The sequence below is a fragment of the Orycteropus afer genome, unplaced genomic scaffold (assembly GCF_000298275.1).
Source record: "Orycteropus afer afer isolate SDZICR_OR568_19922 unplaced genomic scaffold, OryAfe1.0 scaffold00168, whole genome shotgun sequence".
NCBI lineage: Eukaryota > Metazoa > Chordata > Mammalia > Tubulidentata > Orycteropodidae > Orycteropus > Orycteropus afer.
In genome coordinates, this window is record NW_006921755.1 from 7,276,674 (window position 1) to 7,298,957 (window position 22,284).

The 22,284-nt window shown below is 38.1% G+C and overlaps 1 protein-coding gene across 1 annotated transcript in view; it reads left to right on the forward strand.

The window, feature by feature from the left end:
• Positions 1-21,919, forward strand: part of SERPINI2 (serpin family I member 2) — a 40,607-nt gene extending 18,688 nt beyond the window's left edge. The window contains exons 5-8 of the mRNA XM_007946656.2: positions 8,265-8,362; positions 11,681-11,767; positions 17,303-17,392; positions 21,843-21,919. Coding sequence (XP_007944847.1) covers positions 8,265-8,362; positions 11,681-11,767; positions 17,303-17,392; positions 21,843-21,919 — 352 coding nt within the window. The remainder of the gene's footprint in view (positions 1-8,264; positions 8,363-11,680; positions 11,768-17,302; positions 17,393-21,842) is intronic.
• Positions 21,920-22,284: the final 365 nt, after the last annotated feature.

The window sequence follows — 22,284 nt, forward strand, 5'->3', positions numbered from 1 at the left end:
ATTGTGGGGCTGGTGCGGGATCAGGCAGTGTTTTGTTCTGCTGTGCATGGGGTTGCTATGAGTCGGAAACGACTCGACGGCACTTAACAACAACAACAACATTTTAATACTAAATGTTGTAGTTGTGTAGCTTGACTAGGTTACATTCCACATTTCACAGATCAGGAAATTGAGGCATATAATGGACATATTATCATTCAATTAATAGCGAAAGACAGAATTAGCCGTCATGTCTATTGGCTCAAAACCTTAGAGTCTTGATTATCTTACAACTTACTAGCAAATTCATTTCCTGTTTGAAAGCAGACTGACTGGGACCTACTCTGAGCAAGGACTTAGAAAAGATGCAAAGTGTTAGATATGATACTTACTGATAATTTGGTTATAAAATGGAGTGCTAGAAGATTTACATAAGAAATTTACTAAACATGGGGAACAATGTACAATAAGTATGGAATGTTTATGAAGAGTGAGAGAGTAAGAGAGGAAAGGGAGCAACATAAACTGAAACAATAAACAAAGGCTTCACAGATGAGGGAGGACTTAAGCTGGGGTTTAGAAGAATGAAGATTGGTAAATCCCATATGCAATAAGGAATTACTGAATATTTTCAAGTTGAATACTGGAATGATTATGGTAGTGTTCTAGAAAGCTATAGGAATCCCTGGGGCCAAAAATTGTTAAGTGCTCAACTACTAACTGAAATGCTGGCAGTTTGAACCAACCCAGAGGAGCCTAGGAAGAAAAGCCAGGCGACTGGCTTTTGAAGGTCACTGCATTGAAAACACTATGAAGTAGTCCTGCTCTGAAACAAATGGTGTCACCATGAGTTGGAATTGACTGGACGGCAACTGGTATGGTGAAAAAGATGTATTTTTCAGTCACAGTGCTTTTGTTCATTCTGGGTGACTTGTCTGAAGTATATATATTTATCTTGGATGAGCCTTTATATTTGTCATTGAGTTTTAGAATTTTGTGACTTTAAATTTGTTAAGCACTATTGTTCTGAAGTATAATAATATCTTATTTAAATAATAGGTATAGTCTTTCTGGCTGATATCTTTCTTTAAAAATTGTGAATATATGGTAGCACAGTATGTCTTATCAAATTTTGGACCCAGATTATGGAAAATAAAACAATATTTAAGACAAAGTGCTCTTCCATTTTCTTACTAGCAAATTACCTTACTCGTCTAAGATTTTATATTTTTGTATTTTTTAATATGATAATGTTAATATTATATTATATTAATATGGTAATATATATTTCTTAGGGTTGTTGTGAGGATTCCATGAGACAATGTGTGTAAAATATTTAGCACTCAACTAATATTATGTATTAGTGTTTCCATTAATATTCTCATTAAATTCTAACATTTATTATGCATCTATCATAGTGTCAGATACTGTACTAGATGTTTCACTCACCATATCTCATTCAATCCCCACAAACAAATTTGATAGAAATCTTTTTATATTCAGGTGAGGTGCAGACAGGTAAATACCTTTCCTCTGGTATACAGCTAATAAATGACAGAGCTGCAATTGCAGGAAGATAACCAGGAGTTTAAAAACAGGTGCCATGAGGGGCAGGCATGAGTGAGAACACATGTGCCTGGGTTCATGGAAGTAGTGGGTGGAGTAAGTGCTACAGGAAGGCAGGAATGGGTTTCTATTGCTGTAAGTTTCATTGGACTACATTGTGAGTTAAATGACTCTCCAGTGATAATTAGGGGTTATTAGAAGTTGTAATAAGCCTTGTGGTATTCTTGTCATTATAATAAAGTCATTGGTCTATTATACTGAAAATAGCCAGCTTATACTGGATTAGAGCACTTGTCCTTCACCATTTAGAGGCCTGTACTGCGTTCAGTTTAAAAGAAAATAGTGTGGCAATAAAACTGAACAAAACAAAACAAAATCTCAGAACCATTTTGCTGTACATTATCTTTCTTAATAGGAAGTTGTAAGGAAGAAAGTTGAAAACAGTTGGCATGAATAAGCTATTTTCATTATCAGGAGATTTTAATGTTCATTTTCTGCCCATTCCCATTTAGAGAGGACTCTGAATGAGTTAACATCTTCCAAAACTATGTAATATTTTACCATGAAATAACTTAGCATCTATAATGTCAATTACAAAACATTCTGTGGATCTGGATCTTGTTGTAGTGGCTACAACTGTTGGTGAGCAAACAATTCACCATTCTGCCTGGTGATACTGGATTCATTATCCACTGGAGGCAACAGATGATATACTGCCTGCCAACCTTGATCTCATCAGCCCGTGCAGCTGCATCAGTCAGGAAAAGCCTCCAGTTTGACGTTTGATCTGGGAACTTGGGACTTGCCAGCTTCTATAACTGTGTGCTAAGGAAGACTAGAAAGTGAGCTGCAGTTGGTTCAGAACAGCTAAGGAAGACATGGAAGTGAACCAGTGGTGCTTTGGCACAACTAAGGGAGACCAGGAAATGAGTGGAAAGGTTTAGAACAATTAAGGGAGATGAGCTTGTCTGTCAGTTTGTCATACTGTGGTGGCTTGCATGTTGTTGTGAGGCTGGGGACTATGCCACCAGTGTTTCAAATGTCAGTAGGGTTACTCATGGTCGACAGGTTTCAGCAGAGCTTCCAGAGTAAGACATACTTGAAGAAGGAAGAGGCCATCCACTTCTCAAGTAATTGGCCAGTGAAAACCTTATGAATAGCAGTGAAACACTGTCTCATATATTACAGAAAACTTTATGGATAGCTCTAAAACATTATCCAATATAGTGCTGGAAGATAAGCCCCTTGGTCCGAGGGCACTCAAGATACGACTGGGGAAGAGCTGCCTCCTCAGAGTACAGCCAACCTTAATGATGTGGATAAAGTAAAGCTTTCAGGACCTCCATTTCCAGATGTGGCACAAGTCAAGATGAGAAGAAACAGCTGCAAGCATCCATTAATAATCGGAACATGGAATATATGAAATATGAATCTAGGAACATTGGAAGTTGTCAAAAATGAATGGAATGCATAAAGCTTGATTTCCTAGGCATTAGTGAGCTGAAATGGACTGGTTTTGGCCATTCTGAATCAGACAACTATATGATCTATTATGCCGGGAATGACAAATTGAAGAGGAATGATGTGACATTCATCATCACAAAGAATGTTTCAAGATCTACCCTGAAGTACAATGCTGTCAGTGATAGGATACTAATACACCTATAAGGAAGACCAGTTAATACTAAAAATGTAACCAGTGTTGTGGAGTCGGATCTGACTCATAGTGGTCCCTCCTTGGGATTCCTAGGGGGTATCACTGCAGAAATAGATTGCCCAACCTTTCTTCCGAGGAGTGGCTGGTGAATTTGAACCACCAGCATCTGGTTAGCAGTCAAATGCCTATTTAAATTTACACACCAACCACCAAAGCCAAACATGAGGAAATTGAAAATTTTCCACCCATGTCTGCAGTCTGAAATTGACTGAACATGGAATTAATATATGTTAATTATCACTGGTGACTGGAATGCAAAAGTTGGAAACAAAGAAGAATCACCAATTGTTGGTAAATATGTCCTTGGTGATAGAAATGACACTGGACATGATAGCATGATAGAATTTTGCAAGACCAACAACTTATTAATTGCAAATACATTTTTCAACAACACAAATGATGGCCATACACATGGACTTTGCCAGATGGAACACACAGGAATCAGATTGACTACATCTGTGGCAAGAGGTGATGGAAAAGCTCAGTATCTTCAGCCAAAACCAGTCCAGGAGCTGACTGTGGAACAGACCATCAACTGCTCGTATGCAAGTTCAACTTGAAGTTGAAGACAATTAAAACAAGTCCGCAAGAGCCAAAATATAATCTTGAATATTTGTTGTTGTTGTTGTTATGTGCCATCGAGTCAGCCCCAACTCATAGCGACCCCTCCTTGGGTTTCTGAGGCAGTATCACTACGGAAGTAGGATTGCCCAACCTTCCTTCTGAGGAGTGGCTGGTGGGTTTGAACTGCCAGCCTTCTGGTTAGCAGTCAAGTGCTTTAGCCACTATGCTACCAGAGCTCCTAATCTTCAATATATCCGTCCTGAATTTAGAGACCATCTAAAGAATAGATTTGATGCATTGAACACCAGTGACCAAAAACCAGAGGAATTGTGGGATGGCATCAAAAAATCATCCATGAAGAAAGCAAGAGGTCATTAAAAAGACAGGAAAGGAAGAAAAGACCAAAATAGATGTCAGAAGGGACTCTGAAACTTGCCCTTGAATGGAGAGTAGGTAAAGCAAATAGAAGAAATGATAAGATAAGAGCTGAACAGAATGTTTCTAAGAACAGCTCAAAGACAAAGTCAATTTTTATAATAAAATGTGCAAAAACCTGGGGTTAGAATACCAAAAGGGAAAAACACACTATTTCTCAAGCTGAAAGAACTGAAGAAAAAATTTAAGGCTCAAGTTGCAATATTGAAAGATTCTAGGGACAATATATTGAATGATGCAGGAAACATCAAAAGAAGATGGAAAGAATACACAGAATCACTCTACCAAAAAGAATTGGTGGATGTTCATTCATTTTAGGAAGTGGCATATGATGAACAACCAATGGTACTGAAGGAAAAAGTCAAATCTGCACTGAAGGAATTGGTGAAAAACAAGGCTCCAGGAGTTGACAGAATACCCACTGAGATGTTTCACCAAATGGATGCTGCACTGGAGGAACTCACTGGGCTATGCCAAGAGATTGGGAAGACAGCTACCTGGACAACTGACTGGAAGAGATCCATATTTGTACCCATTCCAAAGAAACATTATCCCACAGAATGTGGAAATTATCGAACAATGTCATTAATATCAAACACAAGTAAAATCTTACTGAAGATAATTAAAAAACAGTTGCAGCAGTATATTGACAGAACTTCCAGAAATGCAAGCTGGATTCAGAAGAGGACATGGAACGAGGTATATCATTGCTTATGTCAGATGGATCTTGGCTGAAAGCAAAGAATACCAGAAAGATGTTAGCTTGTGTTTTATTGACTATGCAAAAACATTCAATTGTTTTTATTATAACAAATTATGGATAACATTGAGAAGAATGGGAATTCTGGAACACTTCATTGTACTCATGAGGAACATACACGTAGACCAGGAGGCTGTTGTTCAAATAGAACAAGTGGATAGTGCATGATTTAAAATCAGGAAGAGAGTGCATTAGGGTTGTATCCTTTCACTGTAGTTATTCAATCTGTATGCTGAGAAAATAATATGAGAAGCCAGACTATATGAAAAAATAACATGGCATCAGGATTGGAGGAAGGCTCATTAACAATCTGCAATATGCAGACAACACCACTTTGCTCACTGAAAGTGAAGATGACTTGAAGCACTTACTGATGAAGATTGAAGACTATAATCTGCAATATGGATTATACCGCAATATAAAGAAAACAAAAATCCTCACAACTGGACCAATAAGCAGTATCACAATAAATGGAGAAAAGATTGAAATTGTCAGAGACTTCATATTACTTGGTTCTACAATCAACAAGAAAGATGTTTACTTGTGTTTTATTGACTATGCAAAGGCATTTGATTGTGTGGATCATGACAAATTATGGATAACATTGAGAAGAATGGGAATTCCTGAGCACTTGATTGTACTCATGAGGAATCTGTACCTTGACCAGGAGGCTGTCGTTCGAACAGAACAAGGGGACACTACATGGTTTAAAATCAAGAAGGGAGTGCATCAGGGTTGCATTCTTTCTCCACACTTATTCAATCTATATGCTGAGCAAATAATCCAAGAAGCTGGACTATATGAAGAAAAACGTGGTATCAGGATTGGAGGAAGAATCATTAACAACCTGAGATATGCAGACAATACAACTTTGCTTGCTGAAAGTGAGGATGACTTGAGGCACCTACTGATGAAGGTTGAAAAATACAGTCTGCAGTATGAATTATGTCTCAATAGAAAGAAAACAAAAATCCTCACAACTGGACCAATGAGCAGCATCACAATAAATGGAGAGAAGATTGAGGTTGTCAAGGAATTCACGTTGCTTGGTTCTACAATCGATGCCAACGGAAGCAGCAGTCAGGACATTAGATGACGTGTAGCATTGGGAAAGTCAATGTGAAGGAACTGTTTCAAGTGCTGAGGAGCAAGGATATCTCCTTGAGGACTAAGGTGCGCCCAACACAAGCCATGATATTTCCAATCGCCTGGTATGCATGTGAGAGCTGGACAATGAATAAGGAAGACCGAAGAAGAGTTGATGCTTTTGAGTTGTGGTGCTGGCGAAGAATGCTGAAAGTACCGTGGACTGCTAAAAGAACTAACAGATCTGTTCTGGAGGAAGTGCAGCCAGAAGCAAGAATGGCCAGACTTCGTCTCACCTATTTTGGTCATGTTGTAAGGAGGGACCATTCCCTGGAGAAGGATGTCATGCTTGGTAGGGTTGAGGGTCGACAAAAGAAGGGGAGGCCTTCAACGACATGGATTGATATGGTGGCTGCGATGATGGGCTCGAGTATAGCAGGGGTTGTGGGGCTGGCGCGGGATCGGACAGTGTTTTGTTCTGCTGTGCATGGGGTCACTATGAGTCAGAAATGACTTGACGGCACTTAACAACAACAACAACAACAACAATCAACAACAATGGAAGCAGTAGTCAAGACATCAAAAGACATACTGCATTGGGCAAATCTTCAGCAAAAGACTACTTTGAAGTGCTGAAGAACAAAGATACCTCCTTGAAGACTAAGGTGTGCCTAACCCAAGCCATGGTATTTTCAATCCCCTCATATGCATTTGAGAGCTGGATAATGAATAAGGAAGACTGAAGAAGAGTTGATGCTTTTGAGTTGTAGTGTTGGTGAAGAATGGTGAAAGTATGGTGGGGGGCAAAAGACCTAACAAATCTGCCCCAGAAGAAGTGCTGCTGGAATGCTCCTTGGAAGTGAAAATGGCCAGACTTCATCTCATCTACTTTGGTACTGTTGTCAGAAGGGATCATTCCCTGGAGAAGGATATCATGCTTGGTAAAGTAGAGGGTCAGTGTAAAAGGGGAAGGCCTTCAGCAAGATGGATTGTCACAGTGGCTACAACGATGAGCTCAAGTATAGCAAGGATCGTGAGGTTGGCACAGGACTGGGCAGTGTTTTGTTCTGTTGTACATAAGATCACCATGGGTCGGAGCCCGCTGGTCGGCACCTAACAACAACAACAACAATAATAACGACTAAGTCAATTAAGTACAATCTTTTTTTTTTTTCTCTTTATTTAAATGTAAAAATGAGATTCAGTGGTAGTTGTTAATTTGGAATCATAGAAGATCAGTGCCTGAGGGAATCCTTAGAGCTTCTGGTTCCATTCCTTCTGTCAGGTGAGGCAAAATGAGGCCACACTAGTTAGCTGAATGCCAGAGTCCTGATTTATGGACTGAAAGGACTGACCAGTGCCCTTTCCCCCTATCTCTTTCATTCTTTTATAGTCACTATTGGGAAGATAGAAGCTCTGGTAGCTTAGTGCCAAAGGCACTTGACTGCTAAGCAGAAGGCTGGTGGTTCAAATCCACCAGCCACTCCTCGGCAGGAAGATTGGGGCAATCTACTTCCGTAGTGATACTTCCTCGGAAACCCAAGGAAGGGTCGCTATGGGTCGGGTCCAACTCAATGGTACATAAAAGCAACAACATTGGGAAGATATTGGGTGTGTCTGTAAACTGAAGGAAGCCATATCAACCGTAACAATCCAAGCACTTTTGGATGAGGTGGATGATATGCTATTAATGCCTTTCTCTACACCAGTAGCCAGCAATCTTTTTCAAGGATGGTCAGCTCCTGCTCCCCTACCATAGTACAGTATCTTGGACATCTGCCAGGAGACATGTTTGAGGGTGTGAAGAAATTGAATAGATAGAGTTGCTAGAGGGAACTTCTGAATTTTGTAGGAAGGAACTAAGCAATGGAAAACTTAGAACTTCCACTCTATTTTGTTTGGTAAATATTACTTTAAAGAATAGGGTTTTCTTTCCTCCGCTTCCCAGCAACTATTTATCTCATAAACAATTTATGAGAAACCCAGAACAATCAATGGCCCTGGGGAAAATGATGTGAAATGTGAGAAAATGTAATTATGATAATAAAAGAAAAGATTTCTCAATATAATCTCTCTCAAGTCATTTTATAAGAAGGGCTTTGGTAGTAAACATATGCAGTGTTTAATACTCTGCTTCTGTTTTTTTTAAAAAAACAGGTTTAAAATAGAACAAAAATTAGACTTCAAAGAAGCTTTGTATTCCTTGAATATAACTGAGATATTTAGTGGTGGCTGTGACCTTTCTGGAATAACAGGTAGTATGATAAATAATTCTTACATTATCATCTTAATATGTTTTCTTAGTTGACTATATTAACTGTTTGATCTTAAAGCTGAAAGCATTCAGCCACAGACAGACAACACACACTAGGTGAGTACATGTCACAGTCATGTTGAACCATCTGTAAACAAGCACTCTATTTTGCATTTAAGTAGTTTTCCTTAATGAAAGTCAAAAAGCATTTTTAGAATGCAAGATAAGCCTTCTAGCCATGCTTGTAATGAAACTATGTAGGTAAAAGCATTAGACGAGCTTTTGTTTTGCATTTGGATTTCTTTATCTGAATAATGGAATTACAACTTTGAGGCTCTTATCTAAGCAAAGCTAATAAAACTCCTATAGACCAATTTACACATGTTAATTCAGTCATATTAAGGCCTTTGAAAAAGGCAACAACAAGCTGCTGGATGATGAACACGATCTAGAAATTGTAATGCTACAGATTGCAGATTTAGCTACATACTCCTTTGGACTGACAACAATTCTGAGAAGATGGAGCTCATATGCAACTTGCAACCCAGAGGCGTGTCTAGGCTATGGCAGGTTTGGCACATGCCCTGGTTGCCACTTGAGTGGGGCGCCAATGAGCAGTTTCTATTAGCCTTCACAGTTTCCATGCCAGCTGTGAGAGATTGTTCAGCAATTTAAAGCTAATTGCCATAGGCGCTATTTTCTGTAGATATGCCTCTGCTTGCACCTGGGAAATCACACATGGTTAAAGGGTCTCACTTGCACAACAAAGCCAAAGACAGTGTTTTAATTTTTCTTGCCTTGGCAGTACCCAGTAGTTCAAAAATAACTAACTCAAGAGAAAAACTGTATAAAGAAGGCCAATTTGTCCCCAGTTACTTCTTTTATATTCAGCCTTCTGTTTTATATAAAGAGCTTGTCTGTCTGATGGGTTATTGTATCATAACATGGAAGTATTGTGGAAATGTTTTGGTTATTCCCATATAAATATCTGAGGTTTGGAGTGGCATTCATTAATTTATTCACTCATCAATTACGTGGGTAAATGAACAGAATAAATTAGCTTTCCTGGAGGAGGAGGAAGGAGCTCTGGTGGCACAGTGGTTAAAGCATTTGGCTGCTAACCAAAAGGTTGACAGGTGCCCCTTCATGGGAGAAAGATGGAGTAGTTTGCTTCTGTAAAGATTTATAGGCTAGGAACCCTACGGGCAGTTCTATTCTGTCCTGTAGGGCTGCTATGAGTTCAAATTGACTTGATGGCAGTGGGTTTGGGAGGAGGAGGTGGCTGAATGGGATACACAGATGTAATGGATGTTTGTTTTCACCTTGACGTGATTTTGACACTTATTCTCACATTGACAGATAGAACTTCTTTGAAAATTCATCATCATTGGGTATGAGCCAATCAACATTAAATACCAGTATATAATACTATCTAAATATATGCTGGAATGTACCCGCTCACCGACCTGAAACAACCTCAACCATTTTTCAAATGCTTTCTCTTAAACTTTTTTCTGGCCATGGGAAGCTTGCCTTTCAAACAGCCACTCGCTCTGCAATTTGTGACTTCTATAAACTATCCAAAATTTTTCGTTAAAGAATTTCTGCAAGAGAATAACCCTGGACAGAGTAGAATAAATATCTGACATTTTTTCTCTTCCCTACCTATATTCTCTATTTGAGTTGCTTTAACTACTTTGAGTCTATCTTATTGCCTGAGTTCTTACTGCTACAGCCAAAGCTTACACTAACTGTATGTGGTCATTAAAAGCAACGCACTGCCATGGAGTCAGATCCAACTCATAGCGACCCCTCCTTGGGTTTCCAAGGCGGTATCCTATGAAAGTAGATTGCCCAACCTTCCTTTCAAGGAGTGGCTGGTGGTTCAAACCCACCAGCCTTCTGGTTAGTAGTCAAATGAGTTAGGCACTATGCCGCCAGAGTACATACTTTTGTGCAGCAGCCATTCATTAAAGTTACTGTGTACCAGTCAACACTGTTTCTCTGGGGTATCTACAGGAAAGAAATACTGACTCATGATTATGTAATTCACTATCTTTAAAGAATCATGTACAGAGAGTTACTTTGGAGACTTTGAGAGGAACATTGGAACTCTAACTTGGTTATTTCATCTTGTTTCACCTTTAGTAAAATACTTAAACTTTCAGAGCCTCAATTTTCTCATCTGTGAAGTATGGTAACATATCCTATTGTGAAGAAGGTGCAGGGCTGGCCATGTTTTGTTCTGTTATACATGGGTCCTATGAGTCAAAGACAACTCGAAAGGAACCTAACATGTCCTAGTTGCTTTGAGAGAAATACATAGAAGAGTACATAAATCACCTACTTCTGCACCTGGCACATAGTAAAAACTCAGTTCTCTCTTTCTTGAAGGGGATTTGGTTTTCAGTAGGCAGTCAGAGCTGGCTCCTCTTTTTTAAGGTATTTCTTTTTGGATAGTTCTAAATGTATGGCTGCTTGTGTCACATCAATTTTCTCTCTCAAGTGCTCCTTTCTCTTCAGGATTCAAAACTTGTATCTTCCCCTCTCCACCCTCATGCAACCACTGAACTCTGAGAAACATTGTCAGATCTCTCTGGTCTTATCACAGCAGGGATGGCCGACAGGTTCTGAACTCATGGTTTCACTTCCACCTTCTCAAGGAAACTATCTTTGCAGGTCACTATATCAGAGGCACTTTGCATGTACATCAATCCCACCAAGGGGAGAGGAGGGACCTTCTCTCTCAGCTTGTACCCATAGCAGAACAAAAGGTTGTAAAACACTATCTTACACTGAAAATTTAACAGGTTCTAAAGGAGTAGCTTTGAAGTAATTTTGTAATAGATGACATAAAACCTCCTCAGATTTTCATAGCCTCACCATCTTTAAAGAAAGTAAATTTTGTTTTAAACCCAAATCAGAACCAACTACAGAGTTTAAAAGGCAAGTTGGCTTTGTGGTTGAACACACAGGATGGGGTTAATTCAAATCTAAAAAGTCATTTTTATCTGTTAGTAGATCAAAGCTCAGGGTGGCAAAAATCTTCTATTCATTCAAATACGTCACTTGTAGGATTCCTGATTTGGGGCATATACCCCTGTGTTTTTATTTTTATATCAGAGCTAAGCCTGAATCATCTCTGTAAGAGCTAAGTCTAAACCACCTTTATCTCTAGCAAATTGGCTAACTTTGAAAGAGGTTTTTTTTCCTTCTTTTTTATTTATTTATTTTAAATTTGAATATATAGTTAACTGTGGCTTTCTCAGTAACAGCTTTTGATTTTTAGCACTAAATACACTTTCATATTTTTCACCAGATTCATCTGAGGTTTATGTTTCCCAAGTCATACAAAAAGTTGTCTTTGAGATAAATGAAGATGGCAGTGAAGCTGCAACATCAACTGGTAGGTCAAATAATATCCCAACAAGCTAGCAGCTGAGATGAAGAGAAAGTGAGCGTTAGGGTGCTGGTTGTTTTCCAGTGCTCTAATCTTTTCCCTTTTTCTATTTCGTACATAACAGGATGAAAAAAGAAAACTGCTGCATAAGCTGTTTATATATTTCTACAGCCACAACAAAAAGGGAGGGAAAGGATTTAATTAAGTGTTGAGAGCTATCTACTGATATTTGTTCTTTTGCAAATAGGATTACCTGTCAATTAGTAAATGGAACCTATGCCAATATGGAAAAAACTTTAAATTAGGGATCAAATAATAAATTTAAATAACTTTTAACTTTAGGGCTCAGCCTTTAAATATTAATTGCACATTAAAATCACGTGGGGAACTTCTAAAATTCCTATGCCTCGGCCACACTCCAAAACAATTAAATCAGTACCTCTGGGGTTGATGTTCCAGCATTTTCTTAGGATTTCCCAAGTGATCTCAATATACATCCAAGGTTGAGAACCACTGCTCAACAGTGGCTTGTGCCCTTGAGGTGCTAAACCAATAGCATCATTGTCTTTTGGAATTTGTTAGACATCCAGAATGACAGACCAATCTCTAGACCTATTGAATTAGAATCTGCATTTTCCAAGATCTCCATGTGATTTGTGTGCACATTACAGTTTGAGAACCATTCAGCTATGATGCATTACTGAATGACATTTTAAATTGTATCTATGCTACGTGTAAGTAGGAGCTCAAGTATTTAATACTCAAAAATTCATTGGAGAAAAACCTTAAATTAATCCCTCATAAATTTACTTTAATTCCTCATACTATTTGAATTTTAACCAATATTTAAAGGAAACATGTCATTTAAAATGTCTTTTTAATAAATGTTCATACATTTATATCCACATTATCAATTTCTTGACTCATTTGTAATTTTATATTGTGTCAATTGGCTTTGACTTCTGGGTAGATACATGGGACTCCTGCTACCTTCCCATCATCTCTGAAGGACTTTGTATTGCTGAGTTCAAGGAACTTTGATTGGAGAGAATGGGTTATTTCAGTCCTTGGAGAAATCAAAAGGTTGCATTTGGATGAGGTTGCTGGCCTATGCAAACAGTTTTTTCAACTCTTCTTACATAGAACTAGAAGAGTCCTTACAAATCAGTGTCTGAGACTTTCATTTTATTTGTGAATGAACAGGCCCCACAATGTGGAGTGGCTTGGCTAAGGTCAGACTTTTAATCGCTGGTAAAAATGAAACTGAGATTGGGTCTCCCCACTTCAAGTGTAGAGCTTTTCCATTATAGTCTGTTGCTTCTCATTGCTAGTCTACTGTTTTCTAGTGGAGTGTTACCATAACTAAGGGAAGGCAGGCAGGATCAATAGTGACATTGGCATAGTAAGTACCTCAAACCTAAACTTCAGAATTGTCAGCCTGTGAATTTTGACTTTCAGGGATACATGCTCAGGGGCAGATTAGAAACAAGTAAAAGAAACACAAAGAGTCAAAATAAATAGAAGTAGGAGGCTTGACTTAATATATGCTAAAGGGGCAGGGAGGCGACATCTTCTTACCTCCTCTAACTACACAAGACAGAATCACCATCAGTGGCCTATGGCCTGCTCCTATAAGGCCAGATATGCCACCACCCTCCAGCCCTCTTATCACCCTTGATACCAACTGTCCCTCCTGCAGCACCCATAACCTCTCTGCTGGGTTTGATAATTTGCTGCAATGGCTGCAAAGAACTCACAGATTTTGGAGTTTATTAGGGAAGCAGTTGTTGTTGTTGTTGTTGTTATTTGCCGTCGAGTCGGCCCCGACTCATAGCGACCCCTCCTTGGGTTTCCGAGGCAGTATCACTACGGAAGTAGGATTGCCCAACCTTCCTTCCGAGGAAGCAGTAGGCTACAATTTAATTTCAGGAAAACGCTCAGGATAGAATTCTTCAATCAGGATCTTCTCCCTTCTGCTGTGCCCTTAGACATGCCTCTTTGGCCCTTGGCCTCTAGCCCTGGCATCTGTGTCTATGGGCCAGGTAAGCCTGCCACTCTGTCTTGTGCCTTTTGGTTCCACGGCCATCATCTCTCAGCTGGGAATCTCTCTCAGCCACATGTCTCTCACTCTGTCACATGTCTCTCTCTCAACAGTTTGTGTCTCTCAGCAATGTGTCTCTCTCAGCCAGTAGTCAGACTGATTCTTTGCTGCCTATAGGAGGGGGTCATTTTAAGTCTGGCAGGGTGGCAAAACTAACCAACCCCAACATTGGAATTCTACACACCTGAGAAAGAGCAAACTTCCCAGAAGATTACTTTGTGCTACTCCAACAGAAATACACCAACTAGATAACTTTAACAATCAGGAGTTTAAATTGCATGCTCCCGCCCAGTACTCTGGTGGAAGTTAGACTGTGGCTAGAAAAGCCATATCACATAATTTACTAAACTGCAGGCCACCCCCTGACTTTTCTAGCCAACATCCCTTTTCTACTTCAAAAATTAACATCCCCTTCACCATCAGTTTAAGAACAATCACACCCATGAAAGTGTGTAAGCCAGCCACTTCATGCCTTTATCTTCCATTTTAGATAGCTAATGCTAATATGCCCATCCCTATCAAACCAGTACTCTGACGAGACAAGCATGTTCCTTTCTCTCTGGAGAATCTTTTGTTTTGCTTGGAAACTTTGCACATCTGCATCCATAAATAAGCAAAGTCCAGCCCAGTGCAAGCCATAAAATTACAGCAATTTAACACCAGCTCAGTGTCAAACATCTTCCTCTTCATTTGGCTGGGTTCTGGTCAGCTCAGCCCAGCCATCCCAGCTACATCATGTGTACCAGCTGCCAAGTTTTGGTAGTCACATTCTTCCCTTTACTTCAGATCAGCCAGCACCTTCTCTCTCTCATCATTAGTCCTTAGGGACTAGTTCCACAAACTCCTTGCATTTCAGACCAGCCAGTTCTTCCTCTCATCCTTAGCCTCCATGGCCTATGTCAAAGAGTGCCAAACTCAGCCCATTTCTTCATTGCTGAACTTCCCCCATTTCTACTCTTCAAGTGGACCCAGGTGGTCACAAGTGAGCAACATAGAAGGTCCTTTACTCTCCAGCTTCCTTTAACTTCCAGTCCTGGAAGGGCTTTTTTGTCACGGGCCATGACTTTCCTGGACCATGACTTTTGTCATGGGCCATGACTTTCCTGCCTCAATGCACCCAAAGCCTATCTGCTTGCTCAAAATTCAAAAAGCCAAATAGTCATTTTTTTTAATTCAGGTCCTTTCTTCAAATGCAAATCTTCTGTTCTCTCAGTAGTTCTGAATTGGTCTTTTCAAGTACAAATTTCCTCCCTATGCAGATTCTAGGTGGGGCTCAGGTTTTCTTCCTAAGCCTCCTAACCTCTACACACAGGGTTTGAAACAAAAGCCTCTGTTCCTTCTAGGCAAATTCTATTTCCCCTTTTAACATATCCAATCAAGTATTGGCCAAAGGTGGACTGACACCTCTCTGTTATCAATATCCCATAATCATTTCTAACTAGGAAAGAGAACATTCAGTACCCTTAATACATTTAGATAAACACATAATCCAAATCACATAATCCTATTTAAGACATTCCAGTTTAAACTCTTCACCTTGATAATCTTCCCATTCTATATGTATGGCCTTGGGCCTTTGGCTGGCTATAACCAAAAGCCCTAGCCTCTGAACCAGTTTATTTCCTTTAATTGGCCTGGCTCTTGCCTCAGGCCTTTCTCCCCTCAGCTTCAGCATAATGTCTCTATATTCCACCATGACAGGCAACACCAACCAAAGTAACCATCTAACAGTCCAAAGTTTTACGTCCTAGGCTCCTTCCTTCTTTCTTTCTCAAAGTCACGTCACTGAAGAGACACTGCACTGAATCCTGCTTCTGACACCAACTGCTAAAGGGCCAAGGAAGCAACATCTTCTGACCTCCTCTAACTACTCAAGAGAGAGACAGAATCACCATCAGCAGCCAAAGGCCTGCTCCTATGAGGCCAGACATGCCACCACCCTCCAGCCCTCTTACCACCCTTGACACCAAGTGTCTCTCCTGCAGCACTTACCACCTCTCTGCTGGGTTTGAGAATTTGCTGCAGTGGCCACAGAGAGCTCATAGATTATGGGGTTTATTAGAGAAGCAACAGGATACAATTGAAGGTCAGGAATGTGCTCAGGAATGTGTTCTTTGTTCAGGACAGTCTCCCCTCTTCTGTGCCCTCAGACATGCCTCTCTGGCTCTTGGCCTGTAGGCGTGGCCTCTGCCTCTGTGGGCCAGGTAAGCTTGCTGCTCTGTCTTGTGCCTCTTGGTTCCACTGCCATCATCTCTCAGCTAGGCATCTCTCTAGCTGCATGTTTCTCTCTCTCGTCCATGCATCTCTCTCAGCATTGCCTCTCTCTCAGCCGGCAGTCAGAGAGATTCCCTTCTGTCTCTAGGAGGCTTATTTTACACCTGACAAGTGGCAAAAGTAACCAATCCCAACATCAGAATTCTATGCACCTGAAAGAGAGTGAACTTCCCAAAAGATTACTTCATGCTGCTCTAAGAGAAATATACCAGGTGGATAACTTTAACAATCAGGAGTTTAAATTGTGTGTTCCCACCCAGTAATCTAGTGGGAGTTACAAAGACTATGGCTAGAAAAACCATACCATGTAATTTACTACACCACAATATAGAAGGTACTGACTTTGTTTTTCTGATTCATCACAATTCAGACATTAGTGTATATTCATTGTTAATTTGGGTAGCATAGTCATCATATTCTGGATAGAAGAATGCAATATATATTATATTACTAAGGATGTGTTTGATCATTTTTCTATTTCGATTACACGTATTACATTTTTTAAATGATCTTTCCTTAAGTCTGAAAATAATTGCACAAAATCCTTACATTATTTGTAAAGAAAATTTCTTAATTGAGAGTAGAGAGTAGAGATATTTAACCTCGAAAGGCAAAAATGTCCAACCATTAAAGTTTTCCTGCTCTAAATATTGACAAATGCCACTATGGCATGATATAAAATTATCATTGTAAATCAAGTCAGAAAATCTCTACTTCTAACCTCATAATAAAAAATTCCGTGCATATTTACAGAACAAATCCTAAAAGCTTTGAGTTCACAAAACAATTTTGGAAAAGCAAGAAAAAAATGAATTTGAACTTACATGTGATTACCATAAGCCTGAGGAATACCTAGGTAGGAATTAAGAGTGGAAACATTGTAAGAATAAATCATTTAATGTATATAAAAAGTGATCATAAAATTGCTATTTAAAGGATGAAATTTTTCAGCTGAAGTTTGAATTATTACATGAATGTGCCTATATTTATTCTTCTGCTCTTTGTTTTTTAAATTTATTCCAAATATCTCTGTAGTTTAAAATAGTTATTTTTACACATTAACCCCTTAAGCAATATGTCCTTTCTTGTCTACAAAGAGTATTTTTTATATTTTTTCCTTAATGATATTTTAATGTGTATACCTAACTATCATTTCTATTTCATAGGCATACATGTCCCTGCGATCATGAGTCTGGCTCAAAACCAATTTATAGCAAATCATCCATTTCTGTTTATTATGAAGAATAACCCAAAAGGTACCTTTATTGAGAATTCCTTGGGGGAACTGCTTAAGTTAAAGCAGATCTAGTCTGAGCTGCTAATTGAAATCTACATATCTGAAATCCTATATTCTTTCAGCGAATATTTGCTGAGTGCCTACATTGTACCAGGTGTTGCATTTAAAGAGAACAAAATACCCCAAGCCCTTTGCAGTCAAATTAATTCTGACTCATAGTGACCCAACAGGATAGTGTACAATTGCCCCATAAGGCTGTAAAACTTCATGGAAACAGACTGCCACGTCTTTCTTCCCTGGAACAGCTGGTGGGTTCAAATCACTGACCTTTTGGTTAGCAGCTGAATTCTTTACCTGTTGTGACACCAGGGCTCCTTCAAGAGGTAACAGGAGCCAAAAATAGGTCAGTGGTAATAATAATTGTCAACATTGCTATTACATATTCTACCTGTTAATATATATATATATGTATATGCATAATCTCTAAAGGTAACATCTTCGTAAGTTAGGTATTTCACTAGTAAACACATAGTAGCTCAGAGAGATTTTATGTGGTTTGTCCAATGTGGCACAACTAAAAAGAGGCAGAATGGGTATTGGGCCCATCTTTGTCTCTGAAATCAACTATCTTGCTGCAACTGGAGTGGAACTGGAAAGCTGGAGATAAAGTTGTCTAAAATTTTAGAGGTAGGTTGTAAAAGACTTAGCAAGTGACTGAGTATAGGGTCTCAGGGAGAGGGAGGGGCCAAACATAATTTCCAATTTGAGCAATTGGTGAAAAATGATGTCATTGACTACAAAAGGGAATACAGAAAAAGTAGTGAATTGGATTGGAATTTGACACAATGTCAACACATGCCAATCAAGATCATTTGGGTATATTTTAGCACTCTATTTTGGGCAGAAAAGAAAGTTCAGAAACGTGAGTATAGTAGAGAAATTTTTTTATGTCTATACCTAGGATCTCTTCAAGAGTCATAATGCCCATTGAGAGTTATAAACTACAAGAGAACAGAAGTCATATCTTATGCATTTCTGCACCCAACCTAATATCTGGCAAGGTGCCTTACATATAATATCTATATTTCTAGTGATTGAGAATAGGACTTGGTTGTCAGACCTGGGCTCAAGTTTGAGCTCTATTAACTCAATTAAAATTTGTGAGACATTACTTATCTTTTCTAAGTCATGTTTTTCCCATCTATTTGAACACAGTATTAGTACTCATCTCATAGAGTTAAATAAAAGAATATCTTAAACCTGTAATATTGTGACTAGTAAAGGTTCAATATCATTTAATCAATAAATAGAAATGAGTAAATGACTGAATAAATGAAGGAAAGAAAACTGACATTTCCCCGTACAACTAGTTTTCATGGACAGAAGACATAGCTACACTCAGAACCTGAATCTGTTAGATTAACTAGGGATTCTGATATTATTGGCCTCCTGAATATATACCAGTCTTGGAAGGAAGGTTGGACAATCTTCTTCCGTAGTGATACTGCCTCGGAAACCCAAGGAGGGGTCGCTATGAGTCAGGTCCGACTTGACGGCACATAACAACAACAACAACATTGCAATCTCCATGAAACTGATGCTGGGTGACTTTTCTATAGATTATATCTTGGAAACAGAAGAGTTTTAGAATTGCTAAGATTGCATTAACACAACTTCTATTCCAATAGTGGATGTGTCAGTGTTAAAATATATTCTGAGAAGATATATATTTTTTTTTTTATCTATGCCTCTTTAACCTTTGGATAACCCTAATTTCTTATAATTAGTATGTAATTATTGAGTATGAAGAACAGAAAATGAGACTGCATTGGGCATCAACGCACAAGGGAATAATAGCAGTTAGAATAATTATGTTTGACTCTACAGTTTCTAAGTTGATGACTTGTTAGATAATAGCTATCAGTAAAACAGCAGTGAAAATTCAAACACGAAATAATCCATTTATTTATTTATTTACTTGTGATAATGCTTTACTATCAGACCTTAATGACAATTTCTATTGTTTTATGCTCCTTACGATAATGAGACTAGAAACTAGGGTGACTCTGTTAAAGTATTGTTTAAAATGAATGGCCATCATTTATCAGAGGTGTAAATTATTGCCATATAAAATGTAGAATTTGTTATTATCTTAGGACAATACACATTCAGTGATTTATTTTTTTCTCTCACAAATGAACTCAAGAAATCATTGCGATTAACAGACATGGTGACTTAGCGTAGCCACAGTGGGCTATTAAATGCTCAATGCTTTACATAAATATATTCATCTGACAATTTCTAAAGTATGGGGAAGAATGATTTTAGGTTTAATACAGCCAGTTTTTAATCGAGATATAAAATATTCTTTGGCCAAAACAGTCCTATTGTGCAAAACCTAGGCATTATTTGAATTTTCCTATCAGGGAGGTTTTATATTGCAATGTAATCATCTAAAGCTCTTACTAAGCCAAACTTCCAGGGCAATAAAGAACTTATTTTCCCTTTTTCATGTTGAGGGTGTAGGCCGCCTTTATAGACTTTCAGAAGAAAATTGTGAAAGATGCTTCATGAAATGCACCATTTCTGGGAAAGCAGTGAATCATGATGTTGAAAGTGACAGTACTTCACACAATCTAAAAAAAAAAAAAAAAGATGTTTAGAAGTCTGAATGCTTGGACTTATGAGAGAAGCAAGAATGGCAGGGTATTCCTGAAGAAATCTTTTTTTCTAGTTTGGTTATGCTATTGTATTTTAATATGGGAAGGTGAAAGTTGTTTTCATCTGACAGCAACTTTGTATAAATGCATTCATTAAATATTAGGGGTACCTTCTGTAGGAAGAGGGCATGAAGAGAAAAATGAAAACAATATTCTTCTCCAGCCTGCCTCTAATGCCATCGCTATTATGCCAAGGGTTATTTCACTACTCCTTTCAGTTTACCAGTGAGTAGATTAGTGACTGCTTGAAGACTCAATTCAAAATGTGGTGAATTCAAAATGTGAAGAAAACAGAAAGGGCTGGGACAAATGGCTTTTTCATAATGTCCTATACTACTGGATGTTTAAAATTCTAAATTATTGTCTTCAATGATGAGGTTAGTTATCTATAAAGTCACTTTAAAAATTTATCTAACAAACAATACTTACAAGCATTTTAATGCCATATAGCATTATGAAGACACAAGAATCACTGCTTATTTCTGTCATGACTAAATCTAATATTCTTACCCATTTTCAAAATAGTGCTATTTTTTTTCTTAATCCCAGAATTATTTTGAGACTGTGAGGCAAGGCATTGTTGGTTATAATTATTCATAAAAGGAAAAAAATATCTGCTAGAAAGTATGTCTGTTTCTCTGTTATTGCCTCTTCTAAGTGTGTCTACTTTTTAGATTGAACAATCAAGAATTCAGGAGCCCTGGTGGCACAGAGGTTAAGCCCTCGGTTGCTAACTGAAAAGTTGGTACAGCTCTTTGAACCCACTGGCTGCTTCATGGGAGAAAGAGGTGGCAGTCTGCTTCACTAAAGAATTACAGCTTTGGAAACACCTATGGGGCAGTTCTACTCAGTCCTACAGCTTCACTACTGGTCAGAATCAACTTGATGGCAGTGTGTTTTTTAGCATCAAGAGTTAATGAGAAAGAGCTCTTGACTTTTTTTAAAAATACATTTAAATATGATTGTCATTTACTTTAAAATTATGTCCACTTCATTTTCTCACTTTTGAAATTAACTTTTTTCCTCTGAGTATAAAGAATTTAAGTCAAGGCAATACCTGACATTGATTCATTCAAGCCACTTCCTTATCTTAGTTGAAAAGAAAGGTGGATGGATTTTGACACATCATTTATTTCTGTTTTGTCCTCTATTCTGGGTTCCTTTTCACTTGCAAACACAGAATGGCTGAAAACAGGTGTTTGCATTTATGCTGTACCCTCTATCACCTCAGTGAGGTTTTGAAAGCACTGACTATATGAAAATATTGTCTTTATCAGTGAGCTTTGATTCAGAGCTGAAGGATGAGAGCCAGGAAGCTGCACTTTTAACCCAGTGGGTTTACATTACATGCATAAAAAGATGACTGCTAATACTTTAAATTTAAAACTCTACCATGTTCATCACCATATTATTATGCTCTGTTTGCATGGTTGGGTCTCTATATTTAGAACACCTCTCTGCCACTGTATTTTTGCTTTCCTATATGAAGTGCAAGACTAATACACTTTCCATGAAGAACTGTTTTGGATGTTAATTTACTTAATAAATTGCAGGAAAATGATTGATAATGATATAATTATGTCTTTAGACAAAGAAGAAAGTTTTGCTATTAGGCATTGCCTATTTATCTTATATAGAATAAAAGACTAAATGATTTGTTAAAATATTAAGAAAAACTAATTATTGTCAGTTGTTTTTTATCTCTAGCAACTGCTAAAATATGGTTTATTTGTTTTTTTTTCCCCCCAGAATCAATTTTGTTTGTGGGAAGAGTGACAAATCCTGACACACAAAAGATGAAGGGAAGAGATTTAGATTCTCTCTGAATGGAAATCGCAGATTCATATTATAAGCTGATTCCTGGAAAACAGTGATTAGTCAGCATATATGAAACTATTTTCTATATATCTTTATCTTTCAGTTTTAAACAGTATCTGTACTAATATAAACATATATTAATTAATAAATAAAATTAGGCAGGTATTTGTTTCTTTTCTTTGTAATGCATTATAAGCCTACATGAATCAAAAGTAGTGGGCATACATAATATATTATTAGAAATATGTTAGAACATTTCTCTCTTAGATATCAAATTCCCTATATTCCTAAATGACTCCTGAAAAGAACTTTTCAATTCTTGTGAATGGTTATGGATGCTTGTCTTCCCAAATTACATTTTCTGTACTTAAAA